The sequence below is a fragment of the Tamandua tetradactyla genome, chromosome 5 (genome assembly GCF_023851605.1).
Source record: "Tamandua tetradactyla isolate mTamTet1 chromosome 5, mTamTet1.pri, whole genome shotgun sequence".
NCBI lineage: Eukaryota > Metazoa > Chordata > Mammalia > Pilosa > Myrmecophagidae > Tamandua > Tamandua tetradactyla.
Window position 1 is genome coordinate 180,134,766 of NC_135331.1, and position 18,635 is coordinate 180,153,400.

Below are 18,635 nucleotides of genomic sequence, written 5' to 3' on the forward strand. Positions count from 1 at the left end.
TTAACTTTTAGTGTTATTACTGTTTGGATAATATTTTCCTCTACCATTTTGGCTTTTGTATATATATATATCATATCTGATTTTCCTTCTTTCTACACTTTACTCCATACCTCTCTCTTCTGTCTTTTCGTATCTGACTCTAGTGCTCCCTTTAGTATTTCTTGCAGAGCTGGTCTCTTGGTCACAAATTCTCTCAGTGACTTTTTGTCTATAAATGTTTTAATTTCTCCTTCATTTTTGAAGGACAATTTTGCTGCATATAGAAGTCTTGGTTGGCAGTTTTTCTCTTTTAGTAATTTAAATATATCATCCCACTGTCTTCTAGCTTCCATGGTTTCTGCTGAGAAATCTACACATAGTCTTATTGGGTTTCCCTTATATGTGACAGATTGTTTTTCTCTTGCTGCTTTCAAGATCCTCTCTTTCTCTTTGACCTCTGACATTCTAACCAGTAAGTGTCTTGGAGAACGCCTATTTGGGTCTATTCTCTTTGGGGTGCGCTGCACTTCTTGGATCTGTAAATTTAGGTCTTTCATAAGAGTTGGGAAATTTTCAGTGATAATTTCTTCCATTAGTTTTTCTCCTCCTTTTCCCTTCTCTTCTCCTTCTGGGACATCAACAACACGTATATTTGTGCGCTTCATATTGTCATTCAGTTCCCTGATCCCCTGCTCAAGTTTTTTTATAGTTTCTGTTTCTTTTTGGAATTCAGATGTTCCATCCTCCAGTTCACCAATTGTAGCTTCTGTCTCTTTAGATCTACCATTGTAGGTATCCATTGTTTTTTCCATTTTTTCTTCTTTGTCCTTCACTCCCATAAGTTCTGTGATTTGTTTTTTCAGATTTTCTATTTCTTCTTTTTGTTCAGCCCATGTCTTCTTCATGTCTTCCCTCAATTTATCGATTTCGTTTTTGAAGAGGTTTTCCATTTCTGTTCGTATATTCAGCATTAGTTGTCTCAGCTCCTGTATCTCATTTGAACTATTGGTTTGTTCCTTTGACTGGGCCATATCTTCAATTTTCCGAGCGTCATCCATTATTTTCTGCTGGTGTCTGGGCATTTGATCAGATTTCCCTGGGTGTGGGACCCGACTGGTTGAAAGGTTTTTCTGTGAAATCTCTGGGCTCTGTTTTTCTTTTCCTGCCCAGTAGGTGGCGCTCGTGGCGCTCGTCTGTCTGCAGGTCCCACCAGTAAAAGATGCTGTGACTCCTTTAACTTGCCAATCCGAATCTCGCAGTCGGCCCGGGAAACCGTGCGTGGAGAGGGGGTCGCCGGCCACCGCGGCTTGGGGGAGTGCCGGTCCAAATTGCCCAGCTGGCCTGAGACGCCAAGCGTGGCGGGAGGGCCCCACTATCCAACGTTCCCAGTCAGATCGGGGAGCCATGTGCGTGGAAGGGACCCGATTGCCAGCCGCCCCGGCCAGGAAAACGCGCACCCCTTGGGTATCTCACCGCAGTGGATTCTCCCTGCCCATTTAGCCATTCCAGAATGGGGTACGCTGTCTTTTTGGTCTCTGTCGTGGCTCTGGGAGCTGTTTCGTATTGTTTCTGTTTCTTTAGTTGCTGTTCTGGAGGAGGAACTAAGACCCGCGTGTCTTACTAAGCCGCCATCTTCTCCGAAAGTCCGTTATTTTCATTTTTTATTGGTTTTTTTCTTCTAATTTAAAGAACTATAAACTTATGCCACCATATATCTATTTCTTCTTAATATAGACATTTAGAGCTATGCATTCCTCTAAGCACAACTTTGGCTGCTTAACATATAATGCTTATAACTAAAAGTTGTCTGTTAAGCAGTCTATTTAATATTACAGATTCATTCCTTGAGTTAGTTGTTATTTAAGACATTGTTTTTTAAATTTGCATATGGTTTTACCATTTTAAATATGTACATTATGTTTTTCTAATGTTAAAGTTTGATTTTACTGAAAAACTCTCATTCTCTGTAGCATATAATAAATGCTGGTGAAGTTACGTGCTTACCTAACTTTTCTATTTCATTCTGCCATTCTTTCAGTCCTCCTTTCTAACTGTATTACACAGATCTGTTATTTCTTCACTGTATAGCCTTAATATGGTTTATTTATTTATTTATTTTCACATGGGCAGGCACCAGGAATTGAACCCAGGTCTCCAGTATGGCAGGCGAGAACTCTGCCACTGCACCATCATTGCCCAATACGGTATATTTTTATCCTGGGGCACTGTGAGCATGTCTTTTAAAATTTGTCATGATACTGCAATTAAGTTCTTTTTTGGTATTTCTGCTTTTTGGATTTAAGTCTGCTTTTTAAAGCTCATAATTAAAAGAACTTCCACATATTTGAGAAAGCAGGATAAATCTAAGCCCAATACTCATAATTAAAGCAAGATAAGCCCAAACTTACAATTTAATTTAAGCAAGATTTAAGGGTGCTAATGTATTTCTGATGGTACCAACTATACTGCTGAATTGGTCTTGTTTAGACTAGCTAGTACTATGTTTTATGGAAAATTTAGTATATATACAAGTAATATTATGAGATATTTTATGTTATCAGATTGTTATAGTGTTCATAAAACTAACTTTGCTCTGTCCACTATGAAACTTGAAGACAAATTTATACTCCAAGCCTAGATGTTGTACAAGCTGGTTGGAATTTGTGCTAATCTCACCCGCAACTTTAATATCCTCTGTCTGTATTCTCTGTTTTTCCACAGCTCTGTCTGCATGATGCACATTTTCTGGAAGTCATTTTAATTTCTTTTCAAGAGAATGAGACAGAAGACAGATAGGTGGTCTGGGAGATGACTTTTTAACTCCAGTGCACTAGGCAAGTACTGTGAGTGTGAAAAATAACCACATCAACACATTTCAATTTTCTAAGGGACTTCTAAAACTTTTTGTGAGTGTTCATCATGAAACAAGTGCTACAAAATCTATTTCTAAATCAAAAACACCCTAACTGTCTGAATCTTGTTATGAGAAGAAATAGATCTTTCCATCTCTAAACTCACACTCTTATCTCTCTCTGCTCCATTCGTAGGCCCATCCCCCTGCTGCGGTTTTCCCATGATGCTCTTAAACTTGATCTCCACCATCTCTGTCCTAGGTCAGGCAGGTCTTGTATTATATTTCCCTCATTATTCCATCATTGTGCATCAGCATTCACTACTTCTCCTTTGCAGTAAGTCTTTCTCAGTAATCTTTTGTACTGGTGTCTGGAGCAGTGGATTTCTTCTGGGGAAGTATCCTCCTGCCGCCTTCAAAATGAAAGGCTATCTTCTTGGCAGAGCAAACCGTAAGAATTCTGCTGTAAGAATCCATACTTTCAGATTGTTCTACATGTTTCCCCAGTCTTGGAGCAGATGTCTTCCTTACCTTTTTTTCACTGAAAGCTATTTCTTCACACTTTTAGTTTCCTGTAGTTGTCTTTTTTCATCTAGTTAATGAACTTAAAACATATTAGGATGTTTGCTTTCAGGATTAAATATCCTGGTAGTTTTAAGTGTTTTTACTTAAGTTACAGAATATCCAAATAAGGAAAATTCTTTCAAGTATTTCATTATATTATCAGCTTTCCTATGGCTTGACTATTTCCTCTGACACCTTTTTAATCACTATCTAGACTACGCCTTCTACGGCTGCCTAGTGTCTATACCCTCTACCCTTCCAACAATGAATGCAAAACCTGGGGAAGACCTCTGCTATCATAGCCTCTCCTTTCTCCACAACCTCCAAAGGACCACCTGTGACTGAAAGTCTGCCAATTGATCTCTTTCTCCTAGAACTTTATATCTTTAGCAGTGTAAGACAGCGTGGAAGAAATAGTCTGTGCTTATTCATTATAAGGTGTCCCTGAGCTATTGAGATCTTCTTGAGATAGCAAGATCTGAAGATGGAAACTTGAGACAGTTTGCTCCAATTTGTTCTTCAACCTTCCCTCTAATTCTCTGGCATCACTGTGTCCTATTAGATTTGCTTTCTGCTCCATATAGCCATAGGTTTCTGCTGTAAAACATATAATGTTATGTGGTGTATTCACACATGTAATTTTTGGCACGTGTCATCTTCTTTTGTAATGTCTTAAGTTTATTTTACTCATTTCTGTTTTGCATTTGTCAATTTTTAATATCATTTTTGCTTTGGTTACTCTTATTCTACAGTGGCATTTCCCAAAATTTATTCTGGAAACAAAAATTGTAACTCAGTGTTAGCATACGTTACATTTAAAAAAAAAAGAAGGAAGGGTACACTTAGGTAAGATTGGAAAATACAGGGACAAATAAAATTAGTTTCCTTTTCTGGGCATTATGAATTTCTAAGAAAGAATAACAGATGTAGCATTTTCCAAATTTATTTTATCATGGAATCCTATTTATCCTGTTACATCAAAAGAAACCACCAGTCTGTAGAACATATTTCAGGTAATGATAGTCTAGATTCTATTATTCTATTAATGCTGTGTTCTATTATTCAATTTCTCTTGAGCTTTTATTAGAACACTGCTTCATTCATTCATTCATTCATTCATTCATTTATAGGCATGGGTAGCCTCCAGGAATTGAACCCAGGTCTCCGGCATGGCAGGTGGGAATTCTGCCATTGAGCCACTGTTGCACTGCCCTATTCAATTTTTTTAATACTGATCATTCTGATTTGGTATTCATCTTATGCTCATCCTGTCTGTTATTCTTGTGGCAGTCTGAGTTTCTTATATTATCTGAAAATCTTGACACTTCACTTTACTACTTGTATTAAACATTTTTTAACTGAGGTATGCTGGTTTAAAATTTTCAGATGTGCTTATAATCAAAGCCTATATTTAAAAAGTCTTACTTACTGCAGGTATTTCATGTTTCTATTGTTATTTTGGTAAGGTAGAGTGCCACAGGAATTCTTGATCTTGCCCAGCGTTTCTAACTGTAACTTTCCCAAAGCAAGCAACACACATCAGTGGTATTTCTTCTCCCACTTTTGCAATATAAACTTAAGAATGTTGTGCTTGTATTAACATGGGCTGACAAATAGCTGATGTTCTAAAAAATACTCCTGAAGCTCAGTGATGAAATCAGAGTATTAAGTTTTGGATGTTGACAGCTCTTCTATGAGACCGCCAGATCCCTCGACTGCATTGGTACAAGTGAAAGGCAATTGTAAGTGACAAGGTCTGCTGGTTTGGAGCTGTCAGGGACCCCAGAAAAGGCCTTGCTCTTTTAATCCATCTTGCGGGTGGAGACCTATTGTGGGTGGGACCTTTTGGTTAGATTGTTTCAATTACGATGTGACCCACCCAATTCAAGGTGGGTCTTACTCCTTTACTAGAGTCCTTTGTGAGAGGATAAAAGACAGAAAAACCCGAAAGAAACACACAGAGAGAGCTGAGAGAGAAACACCCAGGGACGTTTGGAGAGAGCTCAGAGGCAAAAAGGACCAGGAGACATTACCATGTGCCTTCTCATGTGACAGAGGAGCCCTGGGTGCCAGCAGACTTTCTTCAGAGAAGGTATCTTCCTTTTGCTGCCTTAATTTGGACATTCTCATGACCTCAGAATTGTAAACTGGTAAACTAATAAATAAATCCCCACTGTAAAGCCAACTCATTCCTGGTATACTGCCTTCCAGCAGCTTTAGCAAACTGACACAAAGTAATCAGAAGGAAGAGGAGATGAAGTGGAAACAACCTAGTACTAGAAACTCTTTACTGGGCAATCCCACTTTAGAGAATAAATGTTTATTGACTGATTATAGCTATATTATTCAACATATGAAGAAACTGGAAATAATCCGACTGTTCAATGTTTAGAAAACGGTTAAGGAAAAAATATCATAAGTATTATCTTTATGAACTATAACTAAAATGTATTCTACAGAAACACAGAAAAGTATCTAAGAAGAGAAACACCCTAAATATCTTTTCAATCACAAAAATTAAAATATTATAGAAAATCTAGGTATAATAAAAATAATGTTTACAAAGTAATAAAGATAAAATAAATATACTAAAGGAATAGTTGCTATTTGCAGTGGAGATGCTCTTTGTATTCTTTTGTTTACTAAATTAGCTAAACATAGAATTTAAAAATATGCTTACCAAGGTCTTAGACAAATTGTTTTCTCTATAGGCAAACTATAACATCTGTGGGTGTTATATTTATATAAATATTAACTCTAAATATGTATATCTATAAGTTTACACATACATATCTATAATCTATATATCACATATACACATACATATTGTTCTAGTCTGCTAGCTGCCAGAACGCAATACACCAGAGACGGATTGGCTTTTAATAAAAGGGGATTTATTTTGTTAGTTCTTCAGAAGAAAGGCAGCTAACTTCCAACTGAGGTTCTTTTTTATGTGGGAAGGCTCAGAGTGATCTCTGCTGGCCTTCTCTCCAGGCCTCTGGGTTCCAACAACTTTCCCCAGGGTGATTCCTTTCTCTATCTCCAAAGGCCTGGGCTGAGCTGTGAGTGCTGAGATGAGGTATGCTGAGCTGCTTGGGCTGTGCTACGTTGAGCTCTCTCATTAAAGCAGCAGCCAATTAACTCAAACATCATTCATTGCAGCAGGCACGCCTCCTAGCCAACTGCAAATATAATCAGCAACAGATGAGGTTCACATACCATTGGCTCATGTCCACAGCAATATAACTAGGCATCTTCACCTGGCCAAGTTGACAACTGAATCTAACTACCACACATATGTATATGAATGTAAAACACTGTTACAAGTTAAAAAGTACTGCAATTAAATATAATGAATATTTATAAGAAATACTTATTTTTCTTGGAGAATATATTTAATTTTCCCATTGGGGCCCAGACAGACAGAGGATGTAGTGTTTAATTCCTCCCTTTTGTGTCCCCTTCACATAGATTATGGAAAAAGTTAAATCCAAGGTCATGCTAAGTATGCCATATCAAAAGCAGTGAGAACACACAGGCACTGGATACTCAATCAAGACAAGTATTCTATAAGGAGAAATTCGTTAACTAAACTAACATTAGTTAATTTTAGGTATAACTTTTTAAAATGTGAATTCCTTGTCGTAATGCTTAGTCTACCCTACATAAAACGGCACAACTGATGTTACTTGGGATTGGAAAAAGAATAAAGAGAAATAACAAATCAGAGGGACTCCTTCCCCTGGGTGTGAAGGGGCCCAATTCCATAATGAAGAACAAAATCTGACGCTTAAACAGGACAGATTTTGAGGAATGCAGATGCTACCTATATTATTTGAGAAGATCTATGGTAGAATAAAATCTAGAGCGAGGGAGAGACTGCAAGATAATGGAGACCTGTTCTGTAATGGCTCAGGGAACTACCTGAGAGATGGGAACAAAGTCAAGCAGCTTTTCTCATTAAAAATTTATTGAAGGACACTGAAGCACATAAATTACTACACTGTGTAAAATCTACTGCCCCCCCATCCAGAATGCTGAGGATAATGCAAATCTGAGATGTGCAGTTGAAATATATGCTGTCTTTCTTGGACATCAGCTTTTAACACTGTTAATGTTAAAGTGAAGTCCAATCCAACAACTCTTACTGGACACATATATTATTCATAAAGTTGTCCAAAAGATTTCAAGGAAATAGCATCAGCGCTCTTTATGAGCATGAGACAAAATCCTTTCTTAATCTATCAATCAAGGGCAGTTAAATTTAAAAAATTCCTGCTTGGCTTCAAGTGCAGATAACTAATTCAGGCTCCACCCCAGAAGAGCTCTGAAGCACTTTACAGAGGCCACTTGCCTAAGGGAGCTGTGTATCTCACTCACCCCCTCAATTTCTTAAATATCATAATTTTTATATCTTACCTGCCATGTTTTATTCATTTTACAAAGTTTTTTTAGACAAACATTAGGCCAACATTAAAATATTGTTTAAAGGAAAAAAAATTCACCCACAAGCCTGACATTAACAAACAGCTTTCATGTGTTCAGAGGAACATATAATTTGTAGTTGTACTCACAGCACACAGGGCACACGGTGGAGCCAGGCATTGCTTAATGCTCTCTGACAACACATTTGGCTAAACTTTCCTAGACCGCACATTTCATTAGTACATAGTGTAAGAAATTTGGCTTCAGCTACAGGTCCACAAAAATATGAATATTTAATGGAGTCGCCCTATACCACAAAGGCATGTGTTACCAAAAATGTAATTAATTTTCCACACTGCAATTCACATTTATGCATCGCTTTTCTTCTTACCTCTTCTCCAGACAGATAGTAGGCTGAGAGTAATCCACCAACAAAGCGTATATTTACTTCAAAAACAGAAATTTCAGCATTCTATGGAAACAAAATAAAGAAAGTTCATATATAATGAGTAAACAATTGGAAAATACCATTATGCTACAGTACAATAAATATTTAAATTTTCTTCACATTTTATGTGCTTGCCCAGAGGGATTTATATAAAGAAAATAAGTTCTTTCTTTTAACAGTGTCAAAATATACATAAATAGATAAAAACAATTCCAACAAAGTCAAAATTATAAAAATGTTTGTAGACATTCTATTTTCGTATTATGTGTTCTCCCTCTATTTTATTCACTTGCCAGATTCTTAATACTTTGGCCATTAGCTCAACATTATTCTAGGATTCCTCTCACATCATGTTAAGGGTAAACAGTTAGAATGCATATAAAATTTGAAGCTGGGGGACATGGGCTCTAGTACTGGTTTTCAACTTTCTATCTGTTGCCCGGGATGATTACACCACAGAAGAAATTTCCTTTGTGTAAAGGTGATGATTATATTAATGCATGTCTTATCTTTTATTATTTACATTATGCTTTATTATTATTTATAATATGTTAAATACTGTGCTTTATTATTATTTATAATATGTTAAATACTGTGCTAATGTCTTAACATAGATTGTTGTTTAATACTCACACTAACAGTATGAAGCAATTATGATTCTTATGCCACATTTTATAGATGAAGAAACTGAGACTTATTGTGGTTAATGTGACTTGTTCAAGACAACTAATAAGTGGTAGAATCAGAATTTGAATGAGGCCCAGGATTTGATTCCTGTTCAAGAATCTTGCCCACGCTCTATTCTGACTGTTATGATACTTTATGTGATAATGTATCAAGTCTCTTTATTAAAAAAGCAGCACATGAATATGATTATTGCCAATATTTTTATTAAGCAACTACTGTGCGCCAGGCACCATTCTAAAATACAGCAACTGTGCTGGTTTGAAAGGATGTATGTCCCCTAAAAAAGCCATGTTTTAATCTAAATCCCATTTCATAAAGGCAGAATAATTCCTATTCAATACTGTATGTTTGAAACTACAATCAGATCACCTCCCTGGAGATGTGATTCAATCAAGAGCAGTTGTTAAACTGGATTAGGTGATGACATGTCTCCACCCATTTCGGGTGGGTCTTGATAAGCTTCTGGAGTCCTATAAAAGAAGAAACATTTTGGAGAATGAAGGAGATTCGGACAGAGCAGAGAATGCTGCAGCACCACGAAGCAGAGAATCCACGAGCCAGAGACCTTTGGAGATGAAGAAGGAAAATGCCTCCCAGGGAGCTTCATGAAACAGGAAGCCAGGAGAAAAAGCTAGCAGATGATGCCATGTTTGCCATGTGCCCTTCCAGCTGAGAGGAGAAGCCCTGACTGTGTTCACCATGTGCCTTCTCACTTGAGAGAGAAACCCTGAACTTCATCAGCCTTCTTGAACCAAGGTATCTTTCCCTGGATGGCTTCGATTGGACATTTCTATAGACTTGTTGTAATTGGGACATTTTCTCAGCCTTAGAACTGTAAACTAGCAACTTATTAAATTCCCCCCTTAAAAGCCATTCTGTTTCTGGTATATTGCTTCTGGCAACTAGCAGACTAGAAAAAGACCAAAAAAGTTCTCCATTGTACGGAATTTACATTCTAGTGGGAGAAGACATTTCTAGAAAAAAAGGATGTACATATTCATTTTATTCCTATATGTTCTCTCTGAATGCTATAATAATTGAAAACAAGTAATTGCTTAAATAAAAAAAAAACAGAAACTTTCCTGCAAAAGGAAGATTATGAAAACTAGTTAGGAAAGAGAATTACTGAATTAGGCAAAAGCATCATAAAATGCAGCTCTTGGTGAGAATTTGTTTAATTGTGCTTCATGATTTACAAGGCGTACCTACTATAATTTGATTAAAAGCATTTTACATAGGTGCAATTTATCTTTGAGGTGTACTGCTATGCATGAATATTATATACATATTGGTTAAAAGCTTATATATTCTGCAAAATTACTGATCAGAAAAAGGGACGGTAGTCCATTAATTTATCTAGGTTCACAAAGTTATATTTCTTATGCCTAAGAATAATAATACCTAATAATAAAATTCAATTAATATCAACCCTCAAATCATGTTAGCCTCAATGTGTACTTGTATTTTGTTTTTTTAAGCCTGAGAACAATCCTTCACACTTCTGACTACTGAAGCCTGTTAAGATGATTCTGGCTACGAATGTATTAGATATGCATATTCTCTTCCTCCAATGAAACTTATGGATAATCAGGTCCTCTATTTAGATATCTGATAAAAATTATTGCTAGGTAGAGGAGTGAACCATGTCAAATAAAACCAGAAATACATCTTCAGCTAAACATCAATCACCACTGGGTGCAGCTGTTCAATCAGTTATTGATCCAGCTATGTATTCTAGAACCTAAATCTAATTTATCTTCCCAGCTATGTATTCTAGAACCTAAATCTAATTTATCTTCCCAGCTATGTATTCTAGAACCTAAATCTAATTTATCTTCCCAGCTATGTATTCTAGAACCTAAATCTGTTTGTGCCTGTAAAATATTGAGAACTGACCTTGGAAGGTGCCACATTCAAGGTCAGCTCCTATGCCTTTTGAATTATGTGGATCTAATAGTACAGTGAGCCTGTCCAAGAAGTAAATCAGGCTTATTAGTGAATCCATGCAGTTTTCCAGTGATAGCTGTAAACTCATCTTTAAAAATCTTGCTCAGGAGTGTCACAAGCTCATCATTAGCATCTCATAGCATCACCCACTATCCCCTTTCTGAAAACTAGAACTATGCTTGAATTCCCAACATCTAATTCTTTCTCCCTCTTTTTTTTTCAAAATTAATTCTAAATTATTTAGAAAGTTTAATTTGAAAGCCATTTCAATCTCCTGGAGTATACTCTGCTTTGGCCAGAAGATTGAAATTTAGAGACTCTAGGTCGCTCTTTACAGCTGACTTAAATCTTTATCAAGTTTCTTCTCTCCTTAGGTGAAAAAAGCTAAGAAAATAAAAATTCTCCCACTATAATAAATTGGTTGTCTATACTACATTGCAGATTACAAAAATACTGAGCAGGAGTCAGAAAGACCTGGGACTGAAGGCTGGTTTGGGAGCTGTCTACGCATGAGATCTCAGGCAAGTCACTTATTCTCACCGAGTCTTGGTTTTCTTGCTTGTAAAAAGTGGTGTGCATTCTTCACAAAGCACTGTGAATCCATGAAGGTCAAATACTGTGTACAGTACCTGGCACAGGTAAGTTTCAACAGACAGCCACTGTCATTATCACTGTACAGTAGTAGTTCAGCCCAAATAAACTACAGCCTCCCTTTCACAGGGGTTAAAGGAAAATCAGAAAGTCTGGATTCATAATATTCTAAATTCCACAATGCAAATATACCTTCTCTGACCCTCATAGTGGTCCTATTTCTCAATGGCTAAAAACTCTCTTTTGGTATATGGTATCCCGGCCATATAATTTATTTATATGATTTCTGGATTTTCACAAGTAAATTTCTACAATCTGAAGGTTTTAGGTTGTTTTTATAAACTTCTGATTCAGGTTTCCACTAAAATAATATCAAGTTTAAATGAATCTATTCCTCCTATTAATATTCAGGCAGAGCCTTTTGAGATGCTCTAAAATTTGTCCACTGACTTACCCAAATGTCAGAAGTGGGTTGGGGCAGGGAGAGGAATGGATATAGAGAAGGGAGCCAAAAAGAAGCCTGTAAAATTAAAATCCTGTGTCATTTATCCTAACAAGTCATATGAAATTTGCAATACAGTTTGTGTGTTTTGATACAAGATTAATTTCCCCCTTAAATCTTGAAGTAAGATTACATTCCAGGAACATGCTCCATGCATTCTTTGGCATCCAGTACATAATCATATATGTGAATGCCCGTTTGAGAAGTAGCACCAGGCTTTTTGTTTATATTCCATGAACCTGTTAGTTATTATCACAACTGATGAACTGATAAACAGTGGAGGTTGGAAATTTTTGGCTAAAGGGCTCCTCATAAAAAATCTAAATTGGAGAAACCGTTCTTTCACTTCAATTCTCCTCTAGCAACAGCCACTGAATCAAAGAAAAATACACTTAACCAGACTCATCTCTAAATTCAAGAAAACATAGAGTAGTGAATATTATAAGTCATGGAAAAATTAGGCCTTAGCACTAATCTCTACTATTGTCAGGGGTGTCTCAGACTGATAATTCTGACCTAAAGCTTATCCCTTTCTTTAATATATCCTATGGTTTATTGCGTACATATGTAAAATTATGAGATAAAGTGATAAATATTGCTGAAAGGAAAGAAGAGTCAAATTCTATAAATGATTTTTGCATGGCTTTCTCCCCTTTATATAATTTTTTTTTCTTTTGCATGGGCAGACACTGGGAATGGAACCTGGGTCTCCGGCATGGCAAGCGAGAACTCTGCCACTGCACCACCATTGCCTGCCCTGTATAAATTATTTTTATACTCCATCTTTCTACAGGGAATAACTTCCTGCAAAACAACATGTCATGAGCTCATGGGCACAAAGAACTTAGCGCTATGGGCCTTGGGGAAAGTGGACACTTTATCTTTGTTTCAAGACGCCTGCCTGAAAAACCAACCTACTCCCATGAAACAGGGCAGCTTTTTAAAAACCTCAGAGATATTTATTAGACTGCATTTTTACAAGCAACCTATTCATCAAAATTATCTATAAAATGATCTATCTGAATATACCTCAGTGAATGAAATCATGGGCTTAACCATGAGCACAACAAATTTAGGCTCTGGAATAGATTCAACCACAATTTACTTTTTTTCTTTTTAATAAGGGAAGTTGTGGGTTATAGAACAATCATGCATAAAATACATGCGTCTCATATGCCACTCTTGTCACACCTTGCATTGGTGTGGAACAATTTGTTACAATTGATGAATGTACATTTTCATAACCATACTATTAGCTATAATCCATGGTTTTAACTTAGCGTTCACTGTTTGTGTTGTGCAGTTCTATGGATTTTTTTAAAAATTTATTTTAGTACCACATACATAACTTAAAATTTCCCTTCAAGAACATTCCAATATATAACTCTGTGTTGTTAATTACATTCCCAAAGTTGTGCTACCATCACCACCATCCATTACCAAAACTTTTCCATTGCCCCAAATATAAGTTCAGTACATCTCTAGCCTTAACTCCCCATTCCCTACCCCGACCCTGTCCCCTGGTACCCTATATTCTAGATTCAGAATTTACTTCTGATTGAAGAACTATGGAGGCACAAGCTTCCTAGAGACCTAGATATGTTGTTTCTCTGGCCTTTAAGCTTAAAATAATTATTTAGAATCAGACTTGTACCATAATTCTCTTTAATTTTCAACTTATGATTTCATCCCACACAACAGATCTTATTTCATTAAATTGAAAAAAGACCCCTGGGAAAGGAACTATTTTTTTCAGAAATATCTTAATTCTATTTTTAGTGTTTGATCCCAATTCTTATGAAACTACTTACTTCAAATCCTTCAGTGTGAACTCAGAGCATAATGGCTTCTTTTTAAAAAAGGGCTATTCTCTGAGCCCTGAAATCATAGACTCTTCTTTTGTTAACAATTTCTTCAAACTCCCTCTTCTACTCCTCAATGAATTATATGCATGGGTTTCCCAGGTTACTATCATATATGAGAAGCAGGCAAGCGTTTATAAGCACTGCCCCACTGCAATCCAATGCAGTAACCATGTTTAAAGACAACTGCTACACTATTCACCCATGTTGTCTGTCATTATGTTTCACCTTACTGAGAAACATTTTGAGACAGTTTCAAAACCTTTGATTAAAGAAGGTAACTGTCTATAAGCCTTGCCTATTCCTAGACTTAGCATACACTTTGTTTATGAATGGTACTTCAAAGTGTATTTTGTATCAAATTTTGAGGATTAGAAGTATTAAAGTTTTCTTAGATTAAATTGCAATATTAAAGAATGGCACTCAGTTAACAGTGTATTCTAGCAGCTTTTAGTTTCTAAGTAACTCAGTTTCTAAGTCACTAAGTAACATGAAAATACTCTTAAGAATAACAAAATGCAAGTTTTCTGGGCCACAAAATAGGAAATTATTTCTATGTTAATGGCTTGGTTTTACTCTGCAGGTCCAGCAGGGCCCTCAAGGAGTAAGCCAATACATCGTCGATTACAACAGAGAGAACACTCTTTTATAACTAAAACCGAAATCATCACCCTTGGCAGGCACTCCTGAACATTCAGATGGAAAATACGGAACACCACGCAACAGGATAATTAACTTAGTCATGCACATCCATTGGTGTGAAACTATAAAACTCCACGGGGCGGGGCGGGGTGGGGGATGCAATGGTGGCTCAGTGGCAGAACTCTCCCCTGCCATGCTGGAGATCCCACTGGGATGTAAGGCTGCTCCAAAACAGACCTTTTATAGGAGCAACAATAAGGCAAAAGTCACTTCATTCACACTCTATGGGATGGACCTCTGGACCCAAGCCAAGCCCTCATTCAGGCATTTCAGAAGATCCAAGTTGTTTCTTGAGGTCAATTTTCATCCTTCCAATAGGGAACACTACTGCTTAGAGGTAGGATGGCATTCTGATTGGATAAGCAAACAGTCTGGATCTTGAAATTAGAAAATAAAAAGTCAGTTTCCCCATATGTACCTCTATTATCTAAAACACATGGTAGTCATTACAATCAAAGGCACACCCAGGTGCTGGTCACAGGCCACCTCCTCAATGCCCTGTCCGTGTGGAGACAAGTCCACCACCTGTCCTCTGCCATACTCAAGGCTCAGCCCCTCCTACCTCAGTGTAGAAAAAGGCTTTTAAAGGATGATTTCAGAATAGCTTTGGCTTTTATCTGAAGAAAATGTCCATATATTCTAAAGAATGCATTAATAAAGACATTTTCAGTATTTCTTATGTAAGGATTAAGTCATCAATACCTTTTTAAAGTCAGTTAAGAAAAGGAAGCTCATAACTGAATTTAGCAACAACAAGTAGTCTGAGTATCTTTAGGAAAGTCTTGCTCATTATTCCCTACTTTAATGATCTTCCTATAGCAGGAGACATCACAAATCCATTCTAGAACTAGGTGAGTGGGCAGAAGTGCTGCACTTGAACTCCAGATCATTCCTGACTATATAAAAATAAGATGTGGACTAGCTGCCCTGCCACCCTGCCAGGCTGTCTAATTACTGGGTCCAGCATTTTTTGTTGGGAAGTAGTAACATGATGATTATCTTCTCATTCATCTACACAAGCACTTATTGAATGTACTAAATGATGCACTGTGATGTGTCCTGCAACATGAAGATTGCACGCCTAACTTCAAAGGACTGAAATCTCTGACTGCCTATCTGTTTCTCAACACTCCATTTTCTCTCCAATTAAAAAACAGGGTCAGGAGGATCTTGTTAAAATCATTGCTTTTACCAGTATATGTTTGGGATAGATTAATTTGCCATTTCTTCTGATGAAAACAGGAAAAGGACATCTTCAGTGTCACAAGGATTAAATGAGATAAACTAGGAAAAAAAATCATCTAGCATAGTACCTGCCTGGTATGTATCAGGTACTCTTCAAATAATAGTTTCCTCTTTCTTTTCTACCTTCCTTGGATAGAAGTTGGGGTACTGTGACTCCATTGCCTGCTAGACTATAAAACTCCACGGGGCGGGGCGGGGTGGGGGTGCAATGGTGGCTCAGTGGCAGAACTCTCCCCTGCCATGCTGGAGATCCCACTTCAATTCCTGGAGCCTGCCAATGCCAAACAAAACAAAACAAAAAAACAAAAACACCTGGCTCTTAAAAAGTATTTAGCCAATATTTGTTACATGAATGAATGATTAAGAATTAGTTTCAGATTCTCTATCTCTGGGATTCTTTGTCTCTAGGATTACTCTGAATTAAAACGAAAAATCTCTTCCTTTAGAGTCTACCCTTAGGGTTTTTGGCCATACTTGAGCGTCTCTACAGATACTTGAACTGAACACAGAGCTCCATCTGTGAAGTCTTGCTCCTCCCAGGAGCACATTATAGCTCAGTGATTTATTTTAAATCAGTTATTAAAGCCAGTTGAACTTTATGCTACCAAGTATGCAAACTGAATCAACTTGCTATGCCTTAATTAAAAGTAAATGTGGGCGGGCCGCGGTGGCTCAGCGGGCAAAGTGCTTGCCTGCTATGCCGGAGGACCTCGGTTCGATTCCCGGCCCCAGCCCATGTAACAAAAACGGAGAAACAGAATACAATAAAAACAAGAAAATGTTTCCCTTTCTTCCTTCCTTCCTTCCTTCTCTCTGTCTTTCCTTTAAAAAAAAAAAAAGTAAATGAGTTTTAGTTAAGGACAGTATAAACCAATAAAAAGCATTTACCTTACACCTTTAAGTGATGCAAACTGAATCCTTTACAAACAAAATCGTTCTTGACAGTAATATATGTTTGTACTCAGGAGCATCACAGGATAAACCAACTCTCAACAACAGTGGTTCTATTTCAGTTTCATTCACACTTTTACCTTGTAATAAATTTGGGTGCATTAACTTTTTATTGGAATACTCTCACAGTCAATTAAAATACTTTTATCAGGACAAAATGATATTTTAAAAACAAGCAATAATGTATCCAAGCTTAAATGATACTGCATATTATCCATCAAAATAAAATAATTCTTCTGTGTTTTGCTCAAGCTTTTCCAATTTCTCCCACCTCAGATAAACAGAAAAAAATGTTCATAGTATTTTTAGAAGGTGAGTTTTTTTAACTGCTGAAATTCTCACTATTAGACAAGTTTTATACATGACATATTAAAACTACAAAACAAAAAAGTTAGAATGGGCATAGCCCAAATACTCCTAAAGAGAGAGAAAGATCAAAGGTGGATGGTGGAGCTACACAGAAGTCAGGTTTAACAAATGAGTATGAGTGCTGAATCATTATACTGATATTTCTTTTAGTCTCCAGTACCTTAGAGCAGCTAGAAATAAAAACCTAAAATTGTGGAATTGTAACATATACTCAACTCTGAAATCTGTTCTACAGCTAACTGTTGTGATGTACTTTGAAATTTATTGTTTTCATGTATATATGTTATTTAAAGAGAAAGAGGAGTATAACAGAGAAGATAGGAGTTAACAAATGAGCATGACTGCTAAATCATTATATTGATATTTCTGTTGGTCTCCAGTGTCCTGGAGCAGCTGGAAGAAAAAACGAAAAATCATGGAACTATAACCCACATCAAACTTTAAAATCTATTCTATAACTACTTGTTAAAATGTTCTTGGAAATTCAGTGCTTTTTGTATATACGTTATATTTCACAGTAAAAAAAATTAAGAGTAAATCAATACAGTTTTTCTAAATTTAGATTTGTTACTAATTTTTAACAATTTTAATATAGGAAACTGCCACTTGTACATCATTGATCACTTTTTCCCTTTTTTTTAAGAAGAAATGCAAGGGTGGTTCAGGGGTAGAATCCTTTGCCTTCCATGTGGGAGACCCAGGTTCGATTCCAAGACCATGCACCACCCCCCAAAAAACCCAGAAATGTACAGCAATATCCAAAGAGAACTCCGAGAGAACTGCCAAGAATGCATTTCAAATCCTCTCATATTAAGAATGGTATAATCAACAGATGCTTGAGACCTGTGACTATGATTTTTTAAAATACATTTGCTAAAGTATATATTTTAAAGGAATAGCCCAAGATGATCATTTTATACTTTTTATTTTAAATCTTGATTTCTAATACATAGAAGCATTCTAAAATTATATTCAACACAAATCTTTCAACTAATTGGATAACATCTTATTAAGAAACAAAAATTAAAAGTTTAAGTAATCAAAGAAAACTTTAAAGTTCAGTAATTTAGCCATCACTCAGTGACAGTCTAATCCCTTCATGTTACATGTGAGAAAGCTGAGTAACGTTCTCGTCTTCTAAGAGGTGTGATACTCGCACTAGACCCACAGAACACTGTCGTGTCACCTCCTGTGGTCGAGGCCAGCCATCGCCTCTGGTACAGTCAGATCTCGTCCCTTACTTTAAGAGGTCCTTGTGCTTTAAATAAACAAGGGTGCATCCTCCACACTCCCCACTGCAGAGCTCCTCAGACCACCGGGGTCAGAGACAAATAACCACTGTGGTTCATGGGAGGTTTGGTGCAGCATTGTGATCATTCTCAGACCAAGAAATCACAAGGAAGGTGGATCCTGCTCCGGTCAGGCCACTTAAGTCTACTTTCCTGTCTTCCCACATTCACTAGATTTCAAGGACCGTTGATCCTCCTCCTCTCCTTTCTGGAAGAGAGAGAG

The 18,635-nt window shown here is 36.9% G+C and overlaps 1 protein-coding gene across 1 annotated transcript in view; it reads right to left on the minus strand.

The window, feature by feature from the left end:
* MAN1A1 (mannosidase alpha class 1A member 1) overlaps positions 1–18,635 on the minus strand; it is a 195,564-nt gene that overhangs the window by 115,823 nt on the left and 61,106 nt on the right. The window contains exon 4 of the mRNA XM_077162774.1: positions 8,211–8,291. Coding sequence (XP_077018889.1) covers positions 8,211–8,291 — 81 coding nt within the window. The remainder of the gene's footprint in view (positions 1–8,210; positions 8,292–18,635) is intronic.